This window comes from Phycodurus eques, chromosome 17, assembly GCF_024500275.1.
Source record: "Phycodurus eques isolate BA_2022a chromosome 17, UOR_Pequ_1.1, whole genome shotgun sequence".
Classification (NCBI taxonomy): Eukaryota; Metazoa; Chordata; class Actinopteri; order Syngnathiformes; family Syngnathidae; genus Phycodurus; species Phycodurus eques.
The window spans coordinates 52,289-77,483 of NC_084541.1; the positions used below are offsets into that span (position 1 = coordinate 52,289).

The following is a 25,195-nucleotide window of genomic DNA, read 5'->3' on the forward strand; positions in this document are numbered from 1 at the left end:
CAGATGTTGTGGCTTAGAGGTCCCTGTTTGTCTCCTCTCCCATGGGATCGGCCTTGGCCAGTCCCTTTCTCCCCACACTTGCACATTATCAACTGCAGCTGCAGATGGCAGAGAAGCATGACCTGAATCATACATTGATACCTTCACTGTCTTCACAAAAGGGGGAAAAAGGAGGCTTCCTGAACAGATGTCTGGGTCTTATTGGCCTGTGAGCCTTGTTTCAGTTCATGAAAAAGAAACGTGTTGCTTTGCTATGCTTTACATGTGACCTCAAACGGTTATAAGTGGGAAAAAAAAAAAAAAAAGAGTACGTACTTCATGTTGCAAGGTGGCAGTTTTACCACAGCCCTACTTCTATTAACAAAGGCAGTTCCGCTTCCATAACAAGGGCAATATGAAGACTTCTGCATCTGTATGTGCCATTTTGCAGTTTGCACACACATTCAAAGTTTTAGTTAAAAAACAATGATTGGGTTGTTGCTAATCATGTGTCTGTGGAGCTGCACAGTGTTGTGAAAAAAAAAACAAACTAAAAAACAATTACAAAGGCCATCACAGCACATTTTGTGACACAGGTATTAAAATGACAGATCACAGTTAGCTCGATTACGCAAAAATATAAATATGATTGGCACAACATTTTGTAGAGGGTTGGAGCATGGGTCAAAGATCCCATTAAATGTTGTTGAGGCTCTGGATTAAAGTTACAGATACAGGAATTTATTTTCACATTCACTTCATTAGTTCACCAATAGAACCGGCCACTCCCAAATTGTAATAGCACCACCCATCTGTTTGTCATGACGAATGGTGAATGACTACTCTGTGATCTTACTTGGCAGTCAGGAAATCACCTCCTGAAGTGTAATTTTGAATGCGGACTATAAAACTGTAAGGGTGAAAAGATTTTTGGTGGTGTGTATCCTTTGTTCATTGAAATAGCATGCATCTGTTTTCCCTCAAATGACTGAGCTGCAACGTTAGACAAAAGTCATGCTCCCACGGATTTCCTCGTTCCTCCACCATAATCTTCTGAAGGAATGACCAAGAGAAGGTCATCAAAGCAGATTAAAGCAGACTTTTGTTTACCCATTCTTTCTGAGGACATGGTGACCAGAATCAATCATTATGCAAACTCAGGCTGAGCTGGGATGTCAGAAGTTTATGGGATCAAGGGCATTTCATCCCAAAACTGAGAACCAGGAATGGTGAGAGAAGAAAACTCGTCAGGGAAAAACATAAAAAAGATTACTTTTGTGACGAACTAGTTCTCTCGTATCTTTTTGTGATCGCTTATCACAATAGTCCGGTATGTTTGACCATATCAGTCAGGTCGACTGTACTCTACTTCACATCGTGTGAAATGCTTACTATGGTAAGCTATTTTCAGACGGGGTCACTTCTTGCCCTTAGTGACGACACTGATCCAAAGTGCAGTGTCATGCATCACATCAGTGTGATGCTGGATTCGTTGACTATGCCGTGATCCATGTATTGAACCCATTTTCAGGGGTGAGAGTTCAAAGAATGCTTCTTTCTCTTTTTCTCCCCTCGCGTATGCTCTTCTTTATCTTTTGTTGGACAACCAGACACTAATTCATCATTGAATGAGGAACACAGTATTAGACTAACTGCTTTTGCTTGGCCACAGCACAAAGCTTTAGCACAATTTGAAAATGGTAAATTCTGAGAACTAAAGCAATAAATCATTGCTCACTGCCACATGTAATAGATCAAAATCAGTGTACGGTTATGTGTGCTTTCAACTAGAGATAGACCGATATGGTTTTTACAGGGCCGATAACGATACTGATTATTAGTAGTCATGGTGGCTGATAACCGATATTTGGAGCCAATATTTATTTGCTGGAAAAGGGCAAATATTGGTGTCAAAATCTTGAATAATTCAAACTCGAACACTTAACTTTTTTTTAGATTTGCAACATGTTAGTTTTTTATTCATTTATTTTCATCTTAGACAAGCGACATCTTTGTTTTAAAAAACAAACAAAAAGTGCAGGGAGCTCCCAGGCTCAGCAACATCTCAAAGTTAAAGGAAAACTTCAACAAATAAATAGCTCCCTTAAGTGTTCTACAGTAAATATATATTTAACTGAAATGTTAATATTTTACTTATCTTTATTAAAAGCTAAAACAAAGACAAAAAGTGCAGGAGAAGAGTTCTCAGGGTCAGCAGCATCGCTTATAAAGTTAACTGAATAAAGAAATAAATAATTAGTTCCCTGAAGTTTACAGAGTTTTATGTTGATCGGCTGACGGATTTTAAAAAAAGGCAGATACCGATATGTGTATAAATTCCGAATATCGGCTCGGCCAATAATAGGTCTATCACAATTTACAATGTAATAATTAATATTTGACATATTCTGTGAAACATAGGTATACATTTTTGTTCCTGAAGAGTGAGCTATTACACGTTTTTTTTCATAGATCGGCATGAGACTTGGCCTTTAGATTATTGTTTTTTAAATATTTGATTGTATCATCTGTGTTTGAAAAAACGTGAGCCGCGCTAAGCCAAGTGTATCATCGCATTTGGTACAATTAATGGAGATTATAATAATCATCAACAGTGTGTTTTGGAGTGAAATAATAACGCAGGAGCAACACCGTAAAAGGCATCGGCTAAGTAAGATTGCATACGTGATCTCACTATACGCCATTATATCCTCTGCTTGAAAGAAACCACTGGTAAACTCTTTAAAAAAAATAAATTAAGCAATGCTACTTATCATCCCATGAACAAATAACACAACCCACGAGCTCCATATTGTTTGAGAAAACAGCTGCACAAGATGTGTACTCATCTGCGACAGGAGCTACTGATGACAAGTTTGTGTTTGCTTATTATAACCAGCAAACCCATCATAGATGGATGTGTGTTTTTGTAGGTCTATCTTCCTTTTCATTTGCCTTGTCATTAGGGTCACTCCGCTTGAACTGTGGCAGCATGTCGTCTGCAAGACTCCTGTCCACTGCCCCATTGACTGCACCTCAATTGGAGAGTTCTGTGTGGGACGTGTCCCATCCACCGGGCTGGTCTTGGGTGGACCCACGGGCCCGATCGCGCCCCTCGATTGATTGGGTGGGGTCCTCCTACTCCGCGGTCCGGGCACAGCAATTACAGGACATTTCTGTCAGTCTTTGGTCATGTAAAACGGTGCACGGTTTACGGTTGCAACAAATAACTCATGAATATGCGAATCGCTTGTGTATCCCCTCAATTATACTCTCGTCCTGTAGACTTTTATAATTTACATAGTTAATCCCACCACACGTCAGTTGTACAGCCGGGTTCACGACCCTTGTCCTGCATGCTTCTTCTCCTGCCGCTAAAAGTACCATTGGCCTTTTTTTAACAAAATTGGATTAAAAACACACACACACTTTACATCTTAAAGGTATTGGAATCCATACTGTTTATACATTTGAGACACGGAGAGATATCATTTATGACTACCTCTGTAGTTTCAGCAACGACAAATAACTGCATTCCGTGACAGTGTACAGTATCATAAGGCAATCAAAATAATCAGCATTATGTGGCCTTGCTTTTTCAAACTGAACCACAAAATGTCAGTTGAGTGTACAGAAAAGTGATCCGTAATGGCAGACTCTTTTATAAATAGAGGTGTGCCATGTAACAATAGGGGTGTGCCATGGAACATCACAATGCTGCCCTTTTTAAAACACAATCATTTGATTCTGCAAGAACCTCTACTGCTGTCTAAACTGAAATGCCATCCTACTTTGCCTCTCCATTTTATGCGTAGATGAGGCATTATAATGGTATAATAATCCTGCCTTTATTAGGGTATACCAAAGAAAATGCCACAAAATCTTCATCTCTTTTCTTTCCCCATTTAGGGCTCTTGCTTTCTTGTTAGCGCATAATGAACTTTTTACCGAACATCGCAATATAATTAATTGTTGCTTCCCTTTCCTACATGAAGTGCTGAGCAAGCTTCAGAGTTTATTTTGCAGTGACAATCTCAGAATTTGAAAGGACCATAAGACTGATTAATCATTTTGCCATTGAGTCGTTCTGGGATAACTGGAATCACCATCTGCAGTGTTATCAAGGTGTTGCGATAGAAATCAACCTCGTCATGTAAAGATATTAATAGGCTAATGTGAAAACATTGGGCAAATGGAGCTTTCATGTCGATACATTTTGAAAGATCAGTAGAAACGAAAACCACTCTGTTACTTTCACACTTTTACATGTGAAAGAACTCAAAGAGGAAGTACTTTCATTCAGCTGCAATGTAGTTCAAGTGTAGTGCACTGTGGTATTACGCCACCTTAGCAGGCACGTTGGAAATTTTAGAATAGACTCTTTTTTTCCTTCTGTTTGCCAGAGTGGTTGATTACACAACTGCTGTCTTTTGTTTCCTCATGTTGTTTGCTGAACCTTACCCTTTAGGACGTCAGCTATTAATAAACTTGCAATGTGGCAGATTTTATTTGTTACCTTGTCATACTTAAGATGTTTACTCTGTAAATGGTCTTTTCATGCATGGATATAAATATGCTATATTTATTATTTTCATAATACCAGTATTTGCATGTAGAGCCATGCCAGAATAACATTTTCAAAAGGAAGGGAGACATTATCCATCCATTTATCCATCCATCCTTTTTCTGAGCCGCTTCTCCTCACTAGGGTCGCGGGCGCGCTGGAGCCTATCCCAGCTATCATCGGGCAGGAGGCGGGGTACACCCTGAACCGGTTTCCAGCCCATCGCAGGGCACATACAAACAAACAACCATTCGCACTCACATTCACACCTACGGGCAATTTAGAGTCTCCAATTCATGCATGTTTTTGGCATGTGGGAGGAAACCGGAGTGCCCGGAGAAAACCCACGCAGGCACGGGGAGAACATGCCAACTCCACACAGGCGGGGCCGGGGATTGAACCCCGGTCCTCAGAACTGTGAGGCTGACGCTCTAACCAGTCGGCCGCCGGGAGACATTATGTCCGAGAAATAAGGCTACCTTGTTAGCTGGTAGAGAAGGATTAGCCTCTTATTTCCCTGGTCCATATGTCTGAGCTGCTGTTAAGAGTTTAATTCATTCATTCTTTTTCTAGAATTTCAGTAATATAGTGACAACCATTTGTACTGTAATTTTATTTCTGCTTTCTTGTATAATCATTGGAATATAATGATCAGAAATGTCATGAAACTTTCATTTAACAAATTAAAATCTCTTCCTAAACTGTCGATACAGTGACCCTAATGGCATAGTTTATGTACTAACCCCAGTTCCATTGAAGTTGGGACAATGTGTAAAATGTAAAAATCAGAATCTAATGATTTTCAAATCCTTTTCCACCTATATTCAATTGAATACACTACAAAGACAAGATATTCAATGTTCAAACTAAACTTTGATTTCTTGCAAATATTCACTCATTTTGAATTTGATGCCTGCAAAGTGCAAACGTTCCCAAAAATCTGGGTCAGGCGCATGTTTACCACGGTCTTACATCACTAACACTCAATACGCATTTGTGAACGGAAGACAGTAATTGTTCAAGCTTTGTTGGTGGAATTCTTTGCAATTCTTTTACGAGGAATCCACGCTGTTGTAAGACGTGCAGAATGTGGCTTGGCATTGACTTGCTGAAATAAGATGGGGTGTCCATGAAAAGAAATTGCTTGGATGGCAGCATATGGTGCTCCAAAATGTTTCAGCATTAATGGTGCCTTAACAGATGTGAAAGTTACTTTTGCCATGGGCATTGCGTTTGTAGATGTAGCGACAATCTGAAGTGTACCTGAGCCCCCGTGGCAATATCCTTTGGACAATGGTTTTTAATGCAGGCATTCAGTGTTGGCTTTTGGGCCTTTCCGTTTTCTTGCAGGGATTCTTCCAGATTATCTGAATCTTTTGATGATATAACATACTTTAGATGACGAAATCCCTAAATTCGATGCAATTGTACATTGAGAAATGTTCTTCTTAAACTCTTCGACTATTTGATGATGCAGTTGTTCACAAAGTGGCGAACCTCACACCGTCCTTGCTTGTGAGCAACTGAGCCTTTCAGGGATGCTCCTTTTATACCCAGTAATGACACTCACCTGTTTCCAATCAACCTGTTTACCCTTGAAATGTTAATAATAACATTCATCAGTTTGAGAATTAAATATCTTCTCTTTGTGGTGTATTTAATTTAATATAGGTTGAAAATGATTTTCAAAAACAGAATACTTCTTTCTTCTTTTCCTTTCGGCTTGTCCCTTTAGGGGTCGCCACAGCACGTCGACCTTTTCCATAAAAGCCTATCTGCTGCATCCTCCTCTCGAACACCAACTGCCCTCATGTCTTCCCTCACGACATCCATCAAACTTCTCTTTGGTCTTCCTCGAGCTCTCTTGCAAGGCAGCCCCATCCTCATCATCCTTCTACCAATATACTCACTATTTCCCTCTCCAATAGAATCTCCATCGAAGTCTGCTCTTTCTAACTTTGTCTCCAAAACATCGAACCTTGGCTGTCCCTCTGATGAGCTCATTTCTAATTTTATCCAACCTGGTCACTCTGTGAGTGAATCTCAACATCTTCATTTGCTCTGCTTCCTGTTGTCTCTTCAGTGCCACTGTTTCTAATCCGTACATCATGGCTGGCCTCACCACTGTTTTATAAACTTTGCCTCGCAAAGACTCTTCTGTCACATAACACACCTGACACTTTCCTCCACCTGTTCCAACCTGCTTGGACCCATTTCTTCACTTCCTGACCACACTCAACATTGCTCTGGTTGGTTGACCCCAAGTATCTAAAGTCCTCCACCCTTGCTATCTCTTCTCCCTGTAGCCTCACTCTCCCCCCAACCACCCCTCTCATTCGTGCACATATATTCTGTCTTACTTCGGCGAATCTTCATTCCTCTGCTTTCCAGTGCATGCCTCCATCTTTCTAACTGTTCCTGCACCTGCGCCCTGCTTTCACTGCAGATCACAATGTCATCTGCAAACGTCATGGTCCACAGGGATTCCATTCTAACCTCATCTGTCAGCCTATCCATCACCACTGCAAACAGTCGTCTGTCACACCTACAACACACCTCACCACTGTTCTGCTGCCCTCATACATGTCCTGTATTATTCTAACATACTTCTCTGCCACTCCAGACTTCTGCATGGAGTACCACAGTTCGTCTCTGTGTACTCTGTCATAGGCTTTCTCTAGATCTACAAAGACACAATGTAGCTCCTTCTGACCTTCTCGGTACTTTTCCATCAACATCCTCAAGGCAAATAATGCATCTGTGGTCCTCTTTCTAGGCATGAAACCATACTGTTGCTCGCAAATTCTCTCTTCTGTCCATCACTTCTTCACCACCCCTATTTCCTTCACCAACATGTCCATTACAATCTGCACCAATCATGACTCTCTGTCTGGGATGCTCAGAACTACTTCGTCGAGCTCCTTCCAAAATTTCTCCTTCACCTCTAGGTCACATCCTACCTGTGGGGCATACCCACTAATCACATTATACATAACACTCTCAATTTCAAGTTTCAGCCTCATCACTCGATCTGCTACTCTTTTCACCTCTAAGACATTCTTAGCCAACTCTTCTTTGAAAATAACCCCGACTCCATTTCTCTTCCCATCTACACCGTGGTAAAATAATTTAAGCCCTGCCCCTAAACTTCTAGCCTTACTGCCTTTCCACCTGGTCTCCTGAACACACACTATATCAACCTTTCTCCTAATCATCATGTCAACCAACTCCCGAGATTGTCCCAACATTCAAAGTCTCCACATTCAGTTCTAGGCTCTGTGCTCTCTTCTTCTCTTTCTGGCGAAGAACCCGCTTTCCACCTCTTCTTCTTCTTCGACTTCGACCCACAGTAGCCGAATTTCCAACGGTGCCCTGCAGGTTGACTGCGCCGGTGGCGGACGTTGTTAACCCGGCCCATGACTGAGCCGGTATGGAATTCTTTGGATGAACGCTCATATTTGTTTGGCAAAGTTTTAAGGCGGATGCCCTTCCTGACGCAACCCTCTGCATTTATCCGGGCTGGAGACCGGCCTACAGTTTGCACTGGCTTGTGCCCCCCATAGTGCTGCATTTTTCAAAAAACAGAATACAATTGTTTTTATTTACGTTTTACCCAACAGCCCAATTTCATTGGAATTGGGGTTTGTAAAATGGACTGGACCTAAGGTCTGCTTGCTGAGGTTTAAAGTTGTAGATTCTATTAATTTCTTTTTGGGGGGGGGGAATTGTTGCAATGTGGTTTTATTTTTCATGGTACTTGATTTAAAAACCTTTCTCTCTCCTTGTCTTTCCTTTTCAGATGAGCGTGAAGCTGTACAGAAGAAGACCTTCACCAAATGGGTGAACTCTCACTTAGGCCGAGTCACTTGTCGCATCAGTGACCTGTACACGGACCTGCGTGATGGCCGCATGCTTATCCGCCTGCTGGAAGTGCTCTCAGGAGAACAGCTGGTCAGTATCTTACAAAAAAAAAAAAAATCAATCTCTGTCCCCCTCCTAGCACCAAAGGTTATGAGGAAGGACACATGTGCTTCATTTCATCATCTTTATGCGTGACTTTATTTCTCTACTGGCATTTACAATCTGGATCTTCTTTGCCTCTCTCGCTTAACAGCCAAAGCCCACTAAAGGCCGCATGCGTATCCACTGCTTAGAAAATGTTGATAAAGCCCTGCAATTCCTCAAAGAGCAAAAGGTCCATCTAGAAAACATGGGATCACATGATATTGTGGATGGAAATCACCGTCTTACCCTGGGGCTCATCTGGACCATAATTCTTCGCTTCCAGGTAATAAGTCTCCATATGCCAAAATGCACATTTCCATCTCATACTGTAATCAAGTGTTGGGTTATGTGGGTATCATCTTAAATGAATGAATGATGTGGCCACAGATTCAGGACATCAGCGTCGAGACAGAGGACAACAAAGAGAAGAAATCCGCAAAAGATGCCCTTCTCTTGTGGTGCCAAATGAAAACTGCCGGGTGAGAAATCGGCTGGAGAGAAGAGTCATAATATGTTTAAGATGTATTTGGCTCTTTATGCTATTCAACACACTCCTAAATTAGTTTCTGCTCAATCTGTGTGTCAAGTTAATGATTTATCACCTCTGTCCTGGCCTCACAGCTACCCCAATGTCAACATCCACAACTTCACTACCAGCTGGAGAGATGGTCTAGCGTTCAATGCCATCGTACACAAACACAGGTCATTGACTTCTTGTACTTGATGCTGCTTACTACATTGGCATGTGCAATGAAACTAGCCATTGTTGGTCCTTTTGAATAGAAGTCTTTTCAAAGTAAGATTTTGGTGGTGTCCACTTTTTTTTTTTTTTTTTTTACCTGTATCACTGGATCTTCTCAGTGGTGTTTTTATTCAGGTCTTCTTAGTCTGTAGGATGGCTGAAGATAAAAATAAAACTAGGAGTGAGATGACCTAGATCACAGGAATAATAACCCACTTATTTTACAATTTATGTAGAGCCATTCTTGGTAAGTCATTTGCACATCCAGTCGGTGATAGTGCTGTTTGAATAGCTTGTTAAACTGTATGTACATGAAAGCCTGTGATATCTCAAGCTTAGACTCAGCAATGATACAGTGGTTAAATGTTATTGAAGGTTAACATTGCTCTCAGTGCAGCTACTGAAGGATATCTACAGTATATAAGCCATGACACTACCATTAACATAACTGTTCAAGGTATAGAGGAGGCAGCACATGATTGATTGTATAGGTAGTCCCCTGCTTCAATTGGTTTATTTTCTATTTCCTGGTCTTATCATGAGAGACTAATCACTTTTTTATAGATTGTAACATTTATTTCAAGGTTGAATTCTTTATCATAATAAGGTGATGACGCCTTTCAATTCTGCCTCCCCCTGCAGTTTGTTCCAATTAAAATAATAATTGTTTTCGGGCCTCTCCAGACCCGACCTGATTGAATTTGACACCCTGAAAAGGTCCAACGCTCACTACAATCTCCAGAATGCTTTCAATGTGGCTGAGAAGGAGCTGGGCCTCACTAAGCTGCTGGACCCAGAAGGTGAGTGGGTAAAGCCCACTACAAACACACAAAGCCTTATGTAACTTGTAACTGCAGCGCATCTTTCCACTAAACCTTAGTGGTGTAATTCCAGGGACTGATTCATGGATTACCAAGATCAATTATAGTGTAGATGGCAGTGCGTCACATCAGTAACGAACAATGTACTTCCAAAATAATTTAAAACACACACTATTTTTTTTGTCCTCCCCCAGATGTTAATGTTGATCAGCCGGATGAGAAGTCCATCATTACCTATGTGGCAACCTACTACCATTACTTCTCAAAGATGAAAGCGCTAGCAGTGGAGGGCAAACGTATTGGCAAGGTTAGCTGCCCTGTGAATTAATATACTGAACATACATTGATATGAATCATAAATATACAGTGAGTGTTTCGTTGCTATTTGCTTGGCCAGTTGCTTTAACCCTTAGATCTCGCTTGCAGGTTCTTGACTATGCCATTGAGGCTGATCAGCTGATAGACAAGTATGAGACCTTGGCCTCAGAGCTGCTGGAGTGGATCGAGCAGACGATAGTGACTCTGAATGATCGGCAGCTAGCTAACTCACTCAGCGCTGTGCAGAATCAGCTCCAGGCATTTAATTCTTACCGCACTGTGGAGAAACCACCCAAGTAAGTCACAGAAAGCATTTGTTTTAAATCAGTATAACAGTGATTCATCTTGTTGTTCTGTTTCATTAATATGTATTGTATAGTTTTTTTTAACACAGATTGTTTGTCACCACAGATTCACAGAGAAAGGAAACTTAGAGGTTCTCCTCTTTACTATCCAGAGCAAGATGAGAGCAAACAACCAGAAAGTTTACACGCCAAGAGAGGGAAAACTAATCTCTGACATCAACAAGGTGTTGATTTATCCACAATAGATTGATACATGTATCAAGTAGTCCTAGTAGTAGTGTGTGGTGCTTATTTCCTGAATAATTTCCTTATTGCCTTAATAATTGCCTTATTTCCATGCGCAGGCATGGGAGCGACTTGAAAAGGCAGAGCATGAACGTGAGCTGGCACTCAGAAATGAACTGATTCGCCAAGAAAAGCTCGAGATGCTTGCAGCACGTTTTGACCGCAAAGCTGCTATGCGGGAAACATGGCTGAGTGAGAATCAGCGGTTGGTGTCTCAGGTGATTCTTTGGAATCTCCCTATAGCCACATTAAAAACGCAGCATACATTTGTTGGGAAATCTCATTGGATTACTTTTGCTATCAGGACAATTTTGGAACTGACTTGGGAGCGGTGGAAGCTGCCACTCGTAAACACGAGGCGATTGAGACAGACATTGGTGCATATTGGGAGCGTGTGGCTGCAGTTGAGGCTGTTGCCAAAGAGCTGGAGGCAGAGGGATACCATGATGTGCGACGTGTGCTTGCAAGAAGGGACAATGTGCTTCGTCTCTGGGAATACCTCAAGGAGCTTCTGGTTGCACGCAGAGAACGACTCAATGCCCATCGAGACCTACAGAGGCTGTTTGAAGAGATGCGTTACATCATGGACTGGATGGCTGAGATGAAGGTACTGAAGCAGCATTTTACACACACAGCCAATGAACCAGGATGCACCTCGGACATATATGTCAAACTCAGGCCCAGGGGCCAAATTTGGCCCACGATGTAATTATATTTAGCCCGCAAGACCATATCAAATGTGTATTAGAGCTGGCCCGCCAGTATATAGCACATGCGACTCTAATATTACAAATCCCAGAATGCTTTGCTTGTGTGTTGGCCCATCAGTCTAGACCGGCGAGCGCCCCTTCCCTTTCTGTTGCAGTCGTTAGCAACTATGCTACCGGTCTCCTCGAGCAAATTTACGCTTCCCCGTCCCAAAAATGGCCAAACGAAAGATGGAAAACGGTTCACTTCCAAGACAGGTGGGAGGCAGATTGTCTGTTCACTAAAGTAAAAGACAGACCTGCTTGTCGTGTGTGGAGCAACGTGGCTGGAACAAAGAATAGAACATCATTGAATTGTTTTTTTTTTTGTGAATGCCCTTTATCAACTCCTAGGCAGGGACTGTTAATTGTTTGAAGTTTGGATTTTTATTGAAGGACATTCTTATTTTTTTGGGTTGTTTTGTTGTTGGCCTTTGAAGAAAGATTTACATCAAAAAGAAAGGCAGTTGGAGATAGATAAATTGAAGATGGAGAGACAGAATAATTAATGTTATCTATTTAAATACGAAATAACAAACACATACCAATGTCTTTTATCGCAAATTTGATTTCTCGTGTTTATAATATTAAAGTTTGTTTCTTCCAGATTCAGTGTTTAAGCAAAATGTTTGTCTATTGTCATATGATGAACTTTAACACTACATTTCTGCAGCGAAGGGAAACATGCACATTGCAGTGATTTTTCATTAAATATTGAGTTTGGCCCGCGACGTTGTACCAATTTTTTATTTTGGCCCACCGTGAATTTGAGTTTGACACCCCTGACTTAGAGTGACTGTGATTATTGGAAGCGCACTCCTTATTTTGTACCACTGAATGTTTTTTTTGTTTCTATTTCTGTGTGTAGAGTCGTCTGCAGTGCCAAGACAGTGGCAAACATTTGCATGATGTTTTGGACCTGCTTCAGAAACACACTCTAGTAGAGGCTGATATTTCTGCTCAGGCAGAGAGAATCAAAGCAGTGCAGGGAGCTGCTAAACGTTTCACTTCTTATGACCAAGGTGAGGGTTAAACAATTGTTAGCACATTCTCTTTACATTTTCTGTTCAGTAAGACTTACTTTCACTAGAAGTTGACAGTGGCATATGTTCCTTGCCCTTCTAATTGCCAGTCTACAAACCATGCGAGCCAGGACTGGTTAGTGAAAAGGTCGACTTGCTAGGCCAAGCCTATGAGGAGCTTGGGCAGCTTGCTGGACAACGCAGAGAACGCCTGGAGGACTCTCGTCGCCTATGGCAGTTCCTGTGGGACTTGGGGGAGGAGGCAGCCTGGATCAGAGAGCAGGAGCAGATCCTGACCAGCGGAGAGTGTGGCCGTGACCTCACTTCTGCCCTTCATCTGCTCAGTAAACACGAGGCTTTCAGGGATGAGATGGCAGCCCGCTATGGCCCGTTGAGTAACAGCATTGCTGCGGGGGAAGCTTTGGTGAACGAGGGAAACTTTGGAGCCCCAGAGATCACAGAAAATATGAAAGATATTCGTGCACAGTGGACACATCTGGAGGAGGTGGGTGGTGATCAACATTCTTTAAAAGTGTTTGACAGTTATGGCCCAGTAAAAAAGAAAAATCTAATAAATGAGTTTTGTTTGATTTCTTGCTGTTTCTTTTTCCCAGACGACAAAATTGAGAGAACAGAAGCTTAAAGACTCAGTGGCCCTGCATCAGTTCCTAACGGATGCTAATGACATGGATGCTTGGCTAATGGAAACACTCAGACAGGTCTCTAGTCAGGACGTGGGTCACGACGAGTTCTCCACCCAAACTCTAGCTCGCAAGCAGAGGGAAATTGAGGAGGAAATCAAGAGCCATCAACCTCTCATTGAATCCCTGCATGAGCAGAACCAAGCACTGCCACAAACCTGTGCTAATTTCCCTGAGGTATGCATGCTTTGTTGTCTATGCATCTCAAATCATGCTGTCTGACTGTCATACTTAGTTATATTTTATTGTCAATGTAGGTGGAGGGCCGGCTACCTGCTATTGAGCGGCGCTACAAAGAGCTACAATCTCTGTCAGTGTCTCGGCGCCAGGCCTTGGAAGGTGCTTTAGCACTTTATCGCATGTTCAGTGAGGCAGGTGCCTGCCAACTCTGGGTGGAAGAAAAAGAAAAGTGGTTACATGGCATGGAGATCCCGACCAAACTTGAAGACTTGGAAGTGGTGCAGCAGAGGTCAGTTTCGAAGTAAACAATGTGAAAAGATGCCACAATTGTTCGTGACAAATGCCAAGTAATTAGCTCACACAAACAACAATGCCACACATTACAATAAAACACAGCAATTATAGAATATGCTCAATCTTCTTTGCATTTTAAACAAGGTACAGCTGACCAAAAATCTAATTCTAAATTGTGTATTCTGCAGCTTAGTTATTTTATCAAATGCCATGATGGGCCATGCATTTGTTACCTGGGCCTTCAGTGGGCAGCTACCAGACTTAATCCACCTCTTAATACCACAACCGTCACATCACAATTATAGAAACCATCAATGCTATACAAAAACGCAATAACTCATCACACACCTGTGCCACGTACTTTATCTGGAGCGGTTCAAAATCAATATTAATCAAATAACGTGACAAAATGTTTTATTCAATACATCATACTCACCAGAGATGCTGATTATTAAATGTGTTAATGTGTGTAGATCGCGACAGACGTGCTTTATATTAATCAATATACTTTATCTGGAGCGGTTCAAAATCAATATTAATCGAATAACATGACAAAAAAATTAATTCAATACATCATACTCACCAGAGATGCTGATTATTAAATGTGTTAATGTGTGTAGATCGCGACAGACGTGCTTTATATTAATCAATATACTTTATTCTGGAGCGGTTCAAAATCAATATTAATCAAATAACATGACAAAAAAATTAATTCAATACATCATACTCACCAGAGATGCTGATTATTAAATGTGTTAATGTGTGTAGATCGCGACAGACGTGCTTTATATTAATCAATATACTTTATCTGGAGCGGTTCAAAATCAATATTAATCAAATAACATGACAAAAAAATAAATTCAATACATCATACTGACCAGAGATGCTGATTATTAAATGTGTTAATGTGTGTAGATCGCGACAGACGTGCTTTATATTAATCAATATACTTTATCTGGAGCGGTTCAAAATCAATATTAATCGAATAACATGACAAACAAATTAATTCAATACATCATACTCACCAGAGATGCTGATTATTAAATGTGTTAATGTGTGTAGATCGCGACAGACGTGCTTTGTCGTCGAACTTGGCTTGCTCTGAATATTCTATCAGAGGATGGAAAAATGCTGACATTATTGTGGGCCAGTTAGCTTAAACCAATCGGTTAAAGAAATACTCCCATGGCCCCAATATACTTTAAGGTACATTGGCCAGCACTACTGATTCTGAAGGCCCTGGGCAGATTTTATTGACATAGCAGCACATAGAGGTTGAAATCTGATTAGACAAAAACAAAAAAAATCCAACATCCGCATTCACTACTGGAAGCAGTGCAGCCAAGAATATATGAAATGTGAAACAAATGAATACAATTTCATGGAAAAAACATAACTGAGGTTGTAATAGTAGTTCAGACCCTCTGATAGTGTTTAGGCCAGGAAAGAAGGCCTTGCTGATGGCTCACCACTGATCAAATTCAAATGTAGTACAGATTACAAATTTAGTTTCTGTGTGGCTGCAGGTTTGAAACACTGGAACCTGAAATGAACAACGTAGGGACCAGTGTCACCGATGTGAACAAGGTGGCTGAGCAGCTGTTAACCTCTGACAACTGCAACAAAGACCAAATCCACCAGACATGTGACCGTCTGAACAACAGGTTAGAGATGCAAATGATGGTGGTAATGACCCAGCTAAATACAACATGATATAAAAAAATACCTCCGGTATCATCCTTAGGTGGAAAGAATTCCAGAATCTGACTGGTCAAAAGAAACAAGGCCTGGAGTCAGCCCTTAATATCCAAAACTACCACCTGGAATGTAATGAGATCCAAACGTGGATGAAGGAAAAGACCAAAGTAATTGAATCTACTCAGAGCTTGGGAAATGATCTGACTGGAGTGATGGCACTACAGCGCAAACTCACAGGCATGGAGCGAGACCTAGAAGCTATTCAGGTATGGAGTAACTTCTGGGTAGGGTATGGAACAATGAGAGCGTTAAAAATATTGTTTGTATCTGTACAGGGAAAATTAGATGACCTGAGAGAGGAGGCAGAAAAACTGGCCGAGGAACATCCAGATCAAGCAGGGGAGATTCAAGATCGCCTGGCAGGAATACAGGAAGTGTGGGAGGAGTTGAACTCTACCATGAAACGGCGTGAAGAGTCACTGGGAGAGGCCAGCAAGCTGCAGGGCTTCCTCCGGGATCTAGATGACTTCCAGTCGTGGCTATCCCGCACCCAGACAGCTGTGGCCTCAGAGGACAGTCCCACCTCTCTGCCTGAGGCTGAGAGTTTGCTCGCCCAGCATGAGAATATAAAAAATGAGGTGGATAACTATAAGGAGGACTATGAAAAAATGCGAGTGGTCGGTGAGGAGGTGACCCAAGGTCAAACAGATGCACAACACATGTTCTTGGCTCAAAGGCTCCAGGCGCTGGATACTGGCTGGCATGAGCTGCGTCAAATGTGGGAGAACCGCCAAAGTCTTTTGGCCCAAGCATTCGACTTCCAGACGTTCTTAAGAGATGCAAAGCAGGCGGAGGCCTTCCTCAACAGCCAGGTTAGGAAAAGGGACTACAGAACTAAGGTTTCTTCCAGAGAGCCATGACCACAATTATTCTAAAAATATCTAAAGGGTACAGTCCAAGCTAGTTATAAGCAAACACCAGGCTTCCTGCTGGTGTGCGAAGCAGAGTACCACTGTGTTGCAGTCATGATTGAGCTACAAAATAACTTGGTTACATTGAAAGTAAAAGTAACAAAAGAACTGCTTAGCACTGCCAGTATTGCACTTTGATAGAAAGTATGTTCTTTCATGTGTCAAAGGTAGCTAATAAGGCAGATAAACCTGGACAGAAAAAAGAAAATCTAAACTCTAAATCTAAAATTCTTTCTTTGTGTCCAAATTTTTTACTAATTTCATACTTCAGGACATTGTGAAGAATCACTGAATAAATGTGTTCAAGAACATTCTTTTCTTGTCTTTGTAGGAGTATGTATTATCCCACACAGAAATGCCGACAAGTCTCCAGGGAGCGGACGAGGCCATTAAGAAATATGAAGATTTCCTCACCACCACAGATGCCAGCGAGGAGAAGATAACTGGTGTTGTGGAGGCGGGACGGCGCCTCATTAACGATGGCAATGCAAACTCTGATAAGATCCAAGAGAAAGTGGATTCTATTCAGGAAAGGTTGGAGCATATTTAAAACAGACACCATTTTCTACATGTGAAGATGTCACATTTTAACTTTCTCATTCACTTTGAACAGGCATCTCAAGAATAAGAATGCTGCCAGTGAATTGCTGGCAAAACTTAAGGATAACCGTGAACTGCAACACTTCCTCCAAGATGGACAGGAGGTACAAATAGCGCATCAATCGTGATTAAAAAATATCCCCAACTATTTTGACATTTTGTCAATCACATGATACCTAAGAAGGCTGTTGTCTGAGATCTGTTTTCCTTACTGTAGCTCACATTATGGATCAATGAGAAAATGCTGACAGCTCAAGACATGTCATATGATGAGGCTCGAAATCTTCACAGCAAGTGGCAGAAACACCAGGCCTTCATGGCAGAACTGGCCTCAAACAAAGACTGGTTAGACAAAATCGATAAGGTGTGACTGTTTTTATGATAATAGTTATTATTTTGTCATCTAAAACTACACAGGGAAATGGCATCACTAGTTATTCTAATGCTTGTGTTTTTGGGCTCTTTATAACAGGAGGGCCAGGCTCTTGTGGCAGAGAAGCCAGAGTTGAAACCTGTTGTTCAGCAAACCCTCGAGGACCTACAGCGTCAGTGGGAGGAGTTAGAGAGCACCACCCGCACCAAAGCCCAGTGCTTGTTTGATGCCAATCGGGCAGAGTTGTTCACACAGAGCTGCTGTGCTCTGGACGGCTGGGTGAAGAACCTTGAGGGTCAGCTGCATAGTGATGATTATGGCAAGGATCTGACCAGTGTCAACATCCTGCTCAAGAAGCATCAGGTAGGCCTCAGCAAAGAATAATATCTTGTTACTGACAAATAAAAATTCTGTTGTGACTAATTGCATGTTGGTCGTGTCTGTTAAATGATTGATTGTCTTGCACTGTTTTCTCCCTGTGTAGATGCTGGAGCACCAGATGGAGGTCAGGGAGAAGGAGGTGCAGTCACTGCAGTCTCAAGCCTTAGCTTTGTCTCAGGAAGATGCTGGACTTGCTGAGGTAGATGGTCAACAAAGGCGTGTCACAGACAGCTTTTCCAGCCTTCAGGAGCCTCTTAGCCAGAGGAGACAGCGGCTCCTTGCCTCCAAAGAGGCCCACCAGTTCAACAGAGACCTGGAAGACGAAATCGTGGGTTTAATTATGATAAACTTTTATTATGATATCACAATGTTTCTACTTTTTTATAATTGACTTCAATCTTTTTCCCATAGTTGTGGGTGAAAGAGAGGATGCCTTTGGCAACCTCTACAGACCACGGAAAAGATCTTCCTACAGTACAGCTACTTATCAAGAAGAACCAGGTATTTTGAGTGTATTTTTTATCCTATAATGCAGGAAGGTGGAGGTTGGTATAAAGAGAGCGGGAGGTGCTACCTTCTGGCCATAATTGCGATCTGAGCAGAGTCTAGCATCTATACAAATGGGTACAAACTGATCATGTTCTTTGTTTCTACATCAGACATTGCAAAAGGAGATCCAGGGACATCAACCCCGAATTGATGACATCCACAAACGAGGAAAGACTCAAAGCCAGGTAGACAAGGAGCGGCAGTCTGTTCTTGAGGAGCGACTTGTTGAGCTGAAAGAACTTTGGGACCAGCTGATTGGCGAGACCGACAAACGTCATGCTCGTCTAGTAGAGGCCAATCGAGCCCAGCAGTTCTATGCTGATGCGGCGGAGGCAGAGGCCTGGATGGGAGAGCAGGAGTTGCACATGATGTCGGAAGAAAAGGCAAAGGTAAGCCTAGATGAATCAGGGCTAGGATTGACTTATTGCCATTTGCCACATTCTCAGTTTTATCTAAAGTCATCATCATTGTTTGCCTCTCAGGATGAACAGAGTGCTCTAGTGATGGTTAAAAAGCACCAAACTCTGGAACAAGCACTTGAAGACTACGCCCAGACCATTCACCAGTTAGCCAATAGCAGCCGATTAATGGTGACCAGCGAACATCCAGAGAGGTTAGCGAATGCATAAACTCTTCTTCACAAATCTTTAAAGAGTACATTCCAAACCACTAATTGGCATGGTATATGTTCAATTTGACAGTGACAGAATCACATTACGACAAGCACAAGTCGACAAGTTGTACGCTGGGTTGAAAGACCTCGCAGAGGAGCGCCGTGGGAGGCTTCAGGAGAGACTTCGTCTGACCCAGTTAAAGCGGGAGGTGGATGATTTGGAACAGTGGATCGCAGAAAGGGAGGTGGTGGCTGGCTCCCATGAACTAGGACAGGACTATGAGCATGTCACAGTAAGTTTTATTCCACCCCCGGCATACCCTGATACGGTGCTCTGGGAAATGGCGCTGAATTCATTATTTTTCTTTCCACAGATGCTGAGAGACAGGTTTCGTGAGTTTGCTCGTGACACTAGCACAATTGGCCAAGAGCGTGTAGATGGCGTAAATGGACTGGCAGACGACCTCATTGAATCTGGTCACCCGGAGAACGCCAGTGTCGCCGAGTGGAAAGATGGCCTAAACGAGGCCTGGGCCGACCTGCTGGAACTGATTGACACACGCACACAGATGTTGGCAGCCTCCTATGAATTGCACCGCTTCCATCAGGATGCCATGGAGGTTCTTGGGCGCGTCAAGGAGAAGCGGGAGGCGCTACCGTCTGACCTCGGCCGAGATTTAAACACTGTCCAGCATCTACACAGACAGCACAATACTTTTGAAAATGACATTCAGGCCCTCAGTGGACAGGTAATCGGTTGATTAAATGTCTCCTATATGGATACAGAGCTTCTAAAAAGGGTTTGTGAGTGGAAGAATTCATCTCTCTATCTTCCCTTTTTACCCCAAGGTGAACCAGGTGCAAGATGATGCCGCAAGGCTGCAAAAGGCTTACGCTGGAGAGAAAGCTGATGACATTAACCGGAGTGAACATGCTGTGAGCTCTGCTTGGCAGGGTCTTCTTGAGGCCGGTGAGTCCCGCAGGGTACTCCTCCTCGACACCGTGGAAAAGTTCCGCTTCTTCAACATGGTGCGAGACCTCATGCTCTGGATGGATGGGGTCAACCTGCAGATTGATGCACATGACAGCCCCAGGTTAGTACATAATGGTACTGCAAAATGTGCCGTATTAAGTGTGTTAATTGCTTGTACCTTACTTCTCATTGTTTTCTTGCAGGGATGTATCTTCTGCAGACCTGGTCATTGCTAATCATCAAGACATCAAGTCGGAGATTGAGACCCGAGCAGACAGCTTCACAGCCTGTATTGACATGGGAAACACGCTCATCAACAATAATCACTATGCCACTGATGAGGTCATTTTCTCTTGCTCTGATTAGCCTATTACAATAAAAATTATGTCATCGCTCATCACGTCATCATTTTCAGATCCGGGAAAAGCTCGGTCAGTTACAAGAAAAGAGAGACAAGATCAACAAAAATTGGCAGGACAAGATGGACTATTTACAAATTAGTATGTAACCGCATCATATTATACTGTGAATAAGAGGGCACATTCAAGGTGCCATTTGCTTCAGTTACCAGATAATAGTGTTGCACGAGTGTAAAACTTACTCTCACTCTTTTCCTTGCTTCTCAGTGCTGGAAGTATTGCAGTTTGGACGGGATGCCTATGTCGCAGAGTCTTGGTTGGCTGGGCAAGAACCTCTTGTGCGGACAGCAGACCTAGGCTCCAATGTAGACGAGGTGGAAAGTCTAATAAAGCGCCACGAGGCCTTTGAGAAACTTGCTGCTTCCTGGGAAGAGCGTTTTGTCCAGTTGGAGAAGCTTACTACAGTGAGTAGACTGAATACAAATACAATTGTGATGTAAGCATGACTCTTTAATCCTCAGTCTCGAGGGCTTGAGTTCAGATATGACAACTGAGGTCCTATTATTCAGCTGGAGGAGCAGGATATTCAGAGGCGGCGAGAGGAAGAGGAGAGGGCACGACGGCCCCCCACACCAGCCACGGTAGAGGAAGTGGTGCAGGTGCAGTCGGAGGTAGAAAGTCAAGTGCATGACTCTGCGGCCAGGTAAACCAAAGGTTGATTTTTATCCAGCATAAAGCTGTGGGTCCACAGTGTCAACATTGTGTTTGGTAATATGCGTTATCTCTTTATCAAACACAGAACCAGTCTAGACCAGACAACACTGAATCAGTCGGTGTCTGTGAATGGAGTACACAGTGACAATGACACGTCACAGGTGAGAGATTGTTTTTGTTTTTGTTTTGTTTTTTCATGATCATGGGTCCAGACTTTTGGCGATTCAAATTCAATTTTAAAAGAAACAAAGTTTCATCCTTTTTGCAGTGAGATGACAATACTGTACTTTATAACTGGCAAGTGATCAGAAATATTACATTTTGAATCCAAAAAATATTTTGTCAATAAATCCTGCTTCATTTGTATCCTAAATTCAGTCTAAATTCTAAATGTGTCATTCAAACATATTGTATAACTGTACTGTTTGTGAGTGTATGCGTGTCTTCACCTTGCCTACACGACTTATCAGCATTGTCCCTTGTCAGATACGCACATTGTTTTAAGCGGGGAGGAACCCACATCAACATCGTCATCTATGTTTAGTTCCAGAGGACCGCTATGTTGAATCCACACAGACTATTGTGGAAAGAAAACATCACCTTTTTTAAGTCTGCAGATGAAACAGGATGAAAACAAGAATTTCTTTATTAGTGAAGAAAGGCTTTTATAGTTGACACGATTTAACAATGTCCTGTTGCGTTTTTACCAGCGGTCGCTATCGCTATCATTGTCAGTGGGATCGAAATCAGAGGCTAAGCGTGTGTGTAAACCAAAGCACCCGGAGCGTGTGAGTACCAAGACTTGGTCAGCTTTGTAGTCTCTGCTCAGCTCCTGGTCAACTGCAGCATCATTGCTCCCTGTCACAACCATCACGTTGTCTATCATGTCCAGTAAAATCATTTATTCATGGCCTCTGTTTGCCGGCTGCGCTCCAAGGCATGATGCAGATTCATGGACAGATGGTGTTCATTGTTCAAGTATACATATGCTCTTATATATGTGCTCATATTGACCAGGACAGGAGTGACTGTAGAGTTGTATATGTGGTGGTCATTGTTGAATTTATATATATAGTTTGTACTAGTCCATCCCTATGTGCTGCAGTTGCCTTCGCTACTCCGATACTTGGCTATCACCATACACTCAATAAAAGATACCAAAAAAGATTATTCTGGGCGTCAGATGTATAATTTCTGAAGTATTTACAGGATGATCAGTGTGGCATATACGTTTCCAGGAAGGGTGGCTATAATGTAACTATATGTCTAATGTCTATATGTAATTATATGTCTAATTATATGTCTGTACAAGTGACTGTAAATGTGCAATTATTCATACAGTGCTGTGATAATGTGTAATTATACGGACCTGTTGAACTGACGAAATGATATACTTGAAGCGACTGTCATTCGACCTTTCCACGTCAGCCTCTGAATAGCTGCTTTGCTCCTCACTTCCTCCATCAACATTCTGCTTCTCCACCTCCACCTCTACTCATGTTCTGCTCTGAATCATAGGGCTCAGAGTCAGAAAACGGACCAGGTCGAGACAGCGGCTTAGCGTCCTCACGCCTCGAGCCGTCGGCCACGTTACCGGGCAGAGGTGGAGCCGAGTCTGACCCGGACACCATGGAGGGTATACTCTGTCGAAAACAAGAGATGGAGTCGCACAGTAAGAAGGCAGCTACCAGGTAATACATGTATATTCAAGTCAACGAAACAGAATCGTTTTTTTGGTTTACGTATACGGTTCTAATTGCATTTTTATCATCTCACAGGTCATGGCAGAATGTATACTGTGTCCTAAGAAAAGGAAGTCTCGGTTTCTACAAAGATGGCAAGAGCGCTACTAATGGGATTCCATACCACGGAGAGGTCCCAATCAGCCTTGGAGAGGCTGTTTGTGAGATCGCACATGACTATAAGAAGAGGAAACATGTTTTCAAGCTACGGTGAGTTGATAATTAGCTTTATCCTTTTTAATGTATCTTCTCAAACAGTGGCCTTTTAGAGGGAAAAAACTACTGAGTTGTGTCTCGAAAAATGTTGAGAATGTAAGTGATGGAGATCTAGCCTTGAGTGACTGATGGAGGTGTAATAAAACATATCGAATAAATGGTTATAGTGCAAAAAAAATCCTTATTATTAGTACATGTATTTATGAAAGATAACACAATATTAAAATATTTGATATTGTAACTCATGCAGTTGTATATAAAGCCTTTCTTACACCTAATAGTGCAGTAAGTACACTCTGCAATAAACTAAATAAACACCCCCAGCCACTATAAGAGCAAATACATTGCAATTAAATGCACAATGAACCCCATTCAAAGTGGGGGTTTCGTTGCAAATCCACCCGCTATAGATGAAAACCTGCGATAGAGAGAGCCCACATAAGAAAACCTTTTTTACACCCTTTTTCAACATCAAATATATTTGTCATTGTGTTTGTGTATTACCATTCGACCGTAGTTCAATAAACAGCTGAAAAGGACATTGGTGACTTTGGCTCTCCATAGCACTTTAATCCGCAGATTTCTGCGATATAGCAGGATGGATTTCCGTGATAAACAAGTAAATATGTTCCACAGAAATTCCCAAAATTGGTGATGTAGCGGACAATGTACAGGGGAACAATATTGAGATATTCTAATTATAAGATAATATTTAAAACCAAGAAATGAGCAAAATCGAAAGAAAGCATAATTTCTTGACTTTCTAGTGAACTGACCTTGTGAATGATGTGCTTTCAGGCTAGGAGATGGAAAGGAGTACCTGTTCCAAGCAAAGGATGAGGTAAGACGTATTGAAGTCTTAAAACAGATACGCTACTTTCTAAATATGTAATGTGTGAGCTTTGAATCGGTTGATAAAAATGTCTTTGTCCACTTCAAGGCGGAAATGAGCTCCTGGATAAGCGCCATCCTCAGTTCCATTCCATCGGGATCAAGAGACTCACCTGGAGGTCCGCGGGTCCTCAACCGTGCTATGACCATGCCCCCCATCTCCCCTGGCACAGTCGATACTGGAGGTGTGACCATGCGCAATAAAGACGGAAAAGATAAGGATCGGGAGAAGAGGTTCAGCTTCTTTGGCAAGAAAAAATAGGACGTTTGTCAAAATCATGGATGGAACCAACGCGTTCAATTGATCCACAAACTGAACGAGGCAGACGTAGAAGTCCAAACAACACACTGGTCTCAGTGCAGCCTAGCGGCGCACTGTATTTCGACAGCTACAGAAAATGTCCTCTTTCTTTTTTTCCTCTGGTTTTATCTGTCGCTTTCTTCTTGGTTCACCAGTATTTCTCAACTAAGTGCATCTCAACCACGGAAACGCTCATCCAGAGACACCACATACAGTAATTACTGTAACACAAGCACGTTGTTTGAGGAGCGAAGAAAGGAGATGGGGTGGTCCCGTTCAACTCTTGTCCACTAAAGAGGTTCTCCTTCATTGTTTGAGCTGTGCTCCTGCTGTGTGACTCCCCGATTGATGAAAGCTCTTCTTATCGTTTCGCCACAGACCCTCTATTCTGCTTTTGAGCTGTTATTAACCTGACCAATATTAATGCTATTGTGATTATTATTTATCTTTTGCTATTGCTGGTTTGAAGAAAACTAATTGATTTGATTATCCATGTTGTGGCGAGAAACAAAGTAAAACTAGTGGAGAATGTTGGGCTTATCCTTGTATGTATTATTATTATTAATTTGTTTTAGGAATGACGGTACTTGATTATTATTATAAATTTTTTTTTAATAAAGCTCATTTAATTTTAGCAGTGTGCAGTAAGTGAACACAAACTGAATTGGGGAATTTATATATTTAATAAGTAGTTAGATTTTTTTTATTGCTAAATTTGCCTGAATTGATTATCATTGAAGTGATATTTTCTGCTTGATTTGTGATTTTGTTTTTCCTTTCCTTCATCTGTACAAAGCAGAGAAAATTAGTTTTTCTAGTGCGTGCGTGTGTGTGCGTGAGTTGTGGTGATGT

General features: G+C 42.0%; 1 protein-coding gene across 5 annotated transcripts in view; it reads left to right on the forward strand.

Moving 5' to 3' along the window:
• The window catches only part of sptbn2 (spectrin, beta, non-erythrocytic 2), a 41,199-nt gene extending 16,223 nt beyond the window's left edge, over positions 1-24,976 (forward strand). For 3 of the 5 annotated variants that reach the window (XM_061701826.1, XM_061701824.1, XM_061701825.1), the window contains 37 exons: positions 8,343-8,494; positions 8,658-8,831; positions 8,936-9,027; positions 9,170-9,250; positions 9,975-10,090; positions 10,306-10,418; positions 10,538-10,725; positions 10,841-10,958; positions 11,079-11,237; positions 11,324-11,626; positions 12,634-12,787; positions 12,898-13,292; positions 13,402-13,665; positions 13,746-13,957; positions 15,489-15,626; positions 15,707-15,926; positions 15,996-16,532; positions 16,963-17,165; positions 17,245-17,335; positions 17,449-17,595; positions 17,704-17,967; positions 18,089-18,313; positions 18,397-18,486; positions 18,645-18,923; positions 19,017-19,147; positions 19,236-19,440; positions 19,522-19,896; positions 19,997-20,241; positions 20,324-20,462; positions 20,536-20,620; positions 20,747-20,943; positions 21,049-21,182; positions 21,279-21,354; positions 22,712-22,884; positions 22,972-23,145; positions 23,950-23,992; positions 24,092-24,976. In XM_061701826.1, coding sequence (XP_061557810.1) covers positions 8,343-8,494; positions 8,658-8,831; positions 8,936-9,027; positions 9,170-9,250; positions 9,975-10,090; positions 10,306-10,418; positions 10,538-10,725; positions 10,841-10,958; positions 11,079-11,237; positions 11,324-11,626; positions 12,634-12,787; positions 12,898-13,292; positions 13,402-13,665; positions 13,746-13,957; positions 15,489-15,626; positions 15,707-15,926; positions 15,996-16,532; positions 16,963-17,165; positions 17,245-17,335; positions 17,449-17,595; positions 17,704-17,967; positions 18,089-18,313; positions 18,397-18,486; positions 18,645-18,923; positions 19,017-19,147; positions 19,236-19,440; positions 19,522-19,896; positions 19,997-20,241; positions 20,324-20,462; positions 20,536-20,620; positions 20,747-20,943; positions 21,049-21,182; positions 21,279-21,354; positions 22,712-22,884; positions 22,972-23,145; positions 23,950-23,992; positions 24,092-24,304 — 6,905 coding nt within the window. In that variant the 3' untranslated portion in view covers positions 24,305-24,976. Of the gene's footprint in view, positions 1-8,342; positions 8,495-8,657; positions 8,832-8,935; positions 9,028-9,169; positions 9,251-9,974; positions 10,091-10,305; positions 10,419-10,537; positions 10,726-10,840; positions 10,959-11,078; positions 11,238-11,323; positions 11,627-12,633; positions 12,788-12,897; positions 13,293-13,401; positions 13,666-13,745; positions 13,958-15,488; positions 15,627-15,706; positions 15,927-15,995; positions 16,533-16,962; positions 17,166-17,244; positions 17,336-17,448; positions 17,596-17,703; positions 17,968-18,088; positions 18,314-18,396; positions 18,487-18,644; positions 18,924-19,016; positions 19,148-19,235; positions 19,441-19,521; positions 19,897-19,996; positions 20,242-20,323; positions 20,463-20,535; positions 20,621-20,746; positions 20,944-21,048; positions 21,183-21,278; positions 21,355-21,903; positions 21,982-22,711; positions 22,885-22,971; positions 23,146-23,949; positions 23,993-24,091 lie in introns of all 5 variants that reach the window. The other 2 variants (XM_061701822.1, XM_061701823.1) reach the window with 1 other exon arrangement.
• The last annotated feature ends 219 nt before the right edge of the window (positions 24,977-25,195 follow it).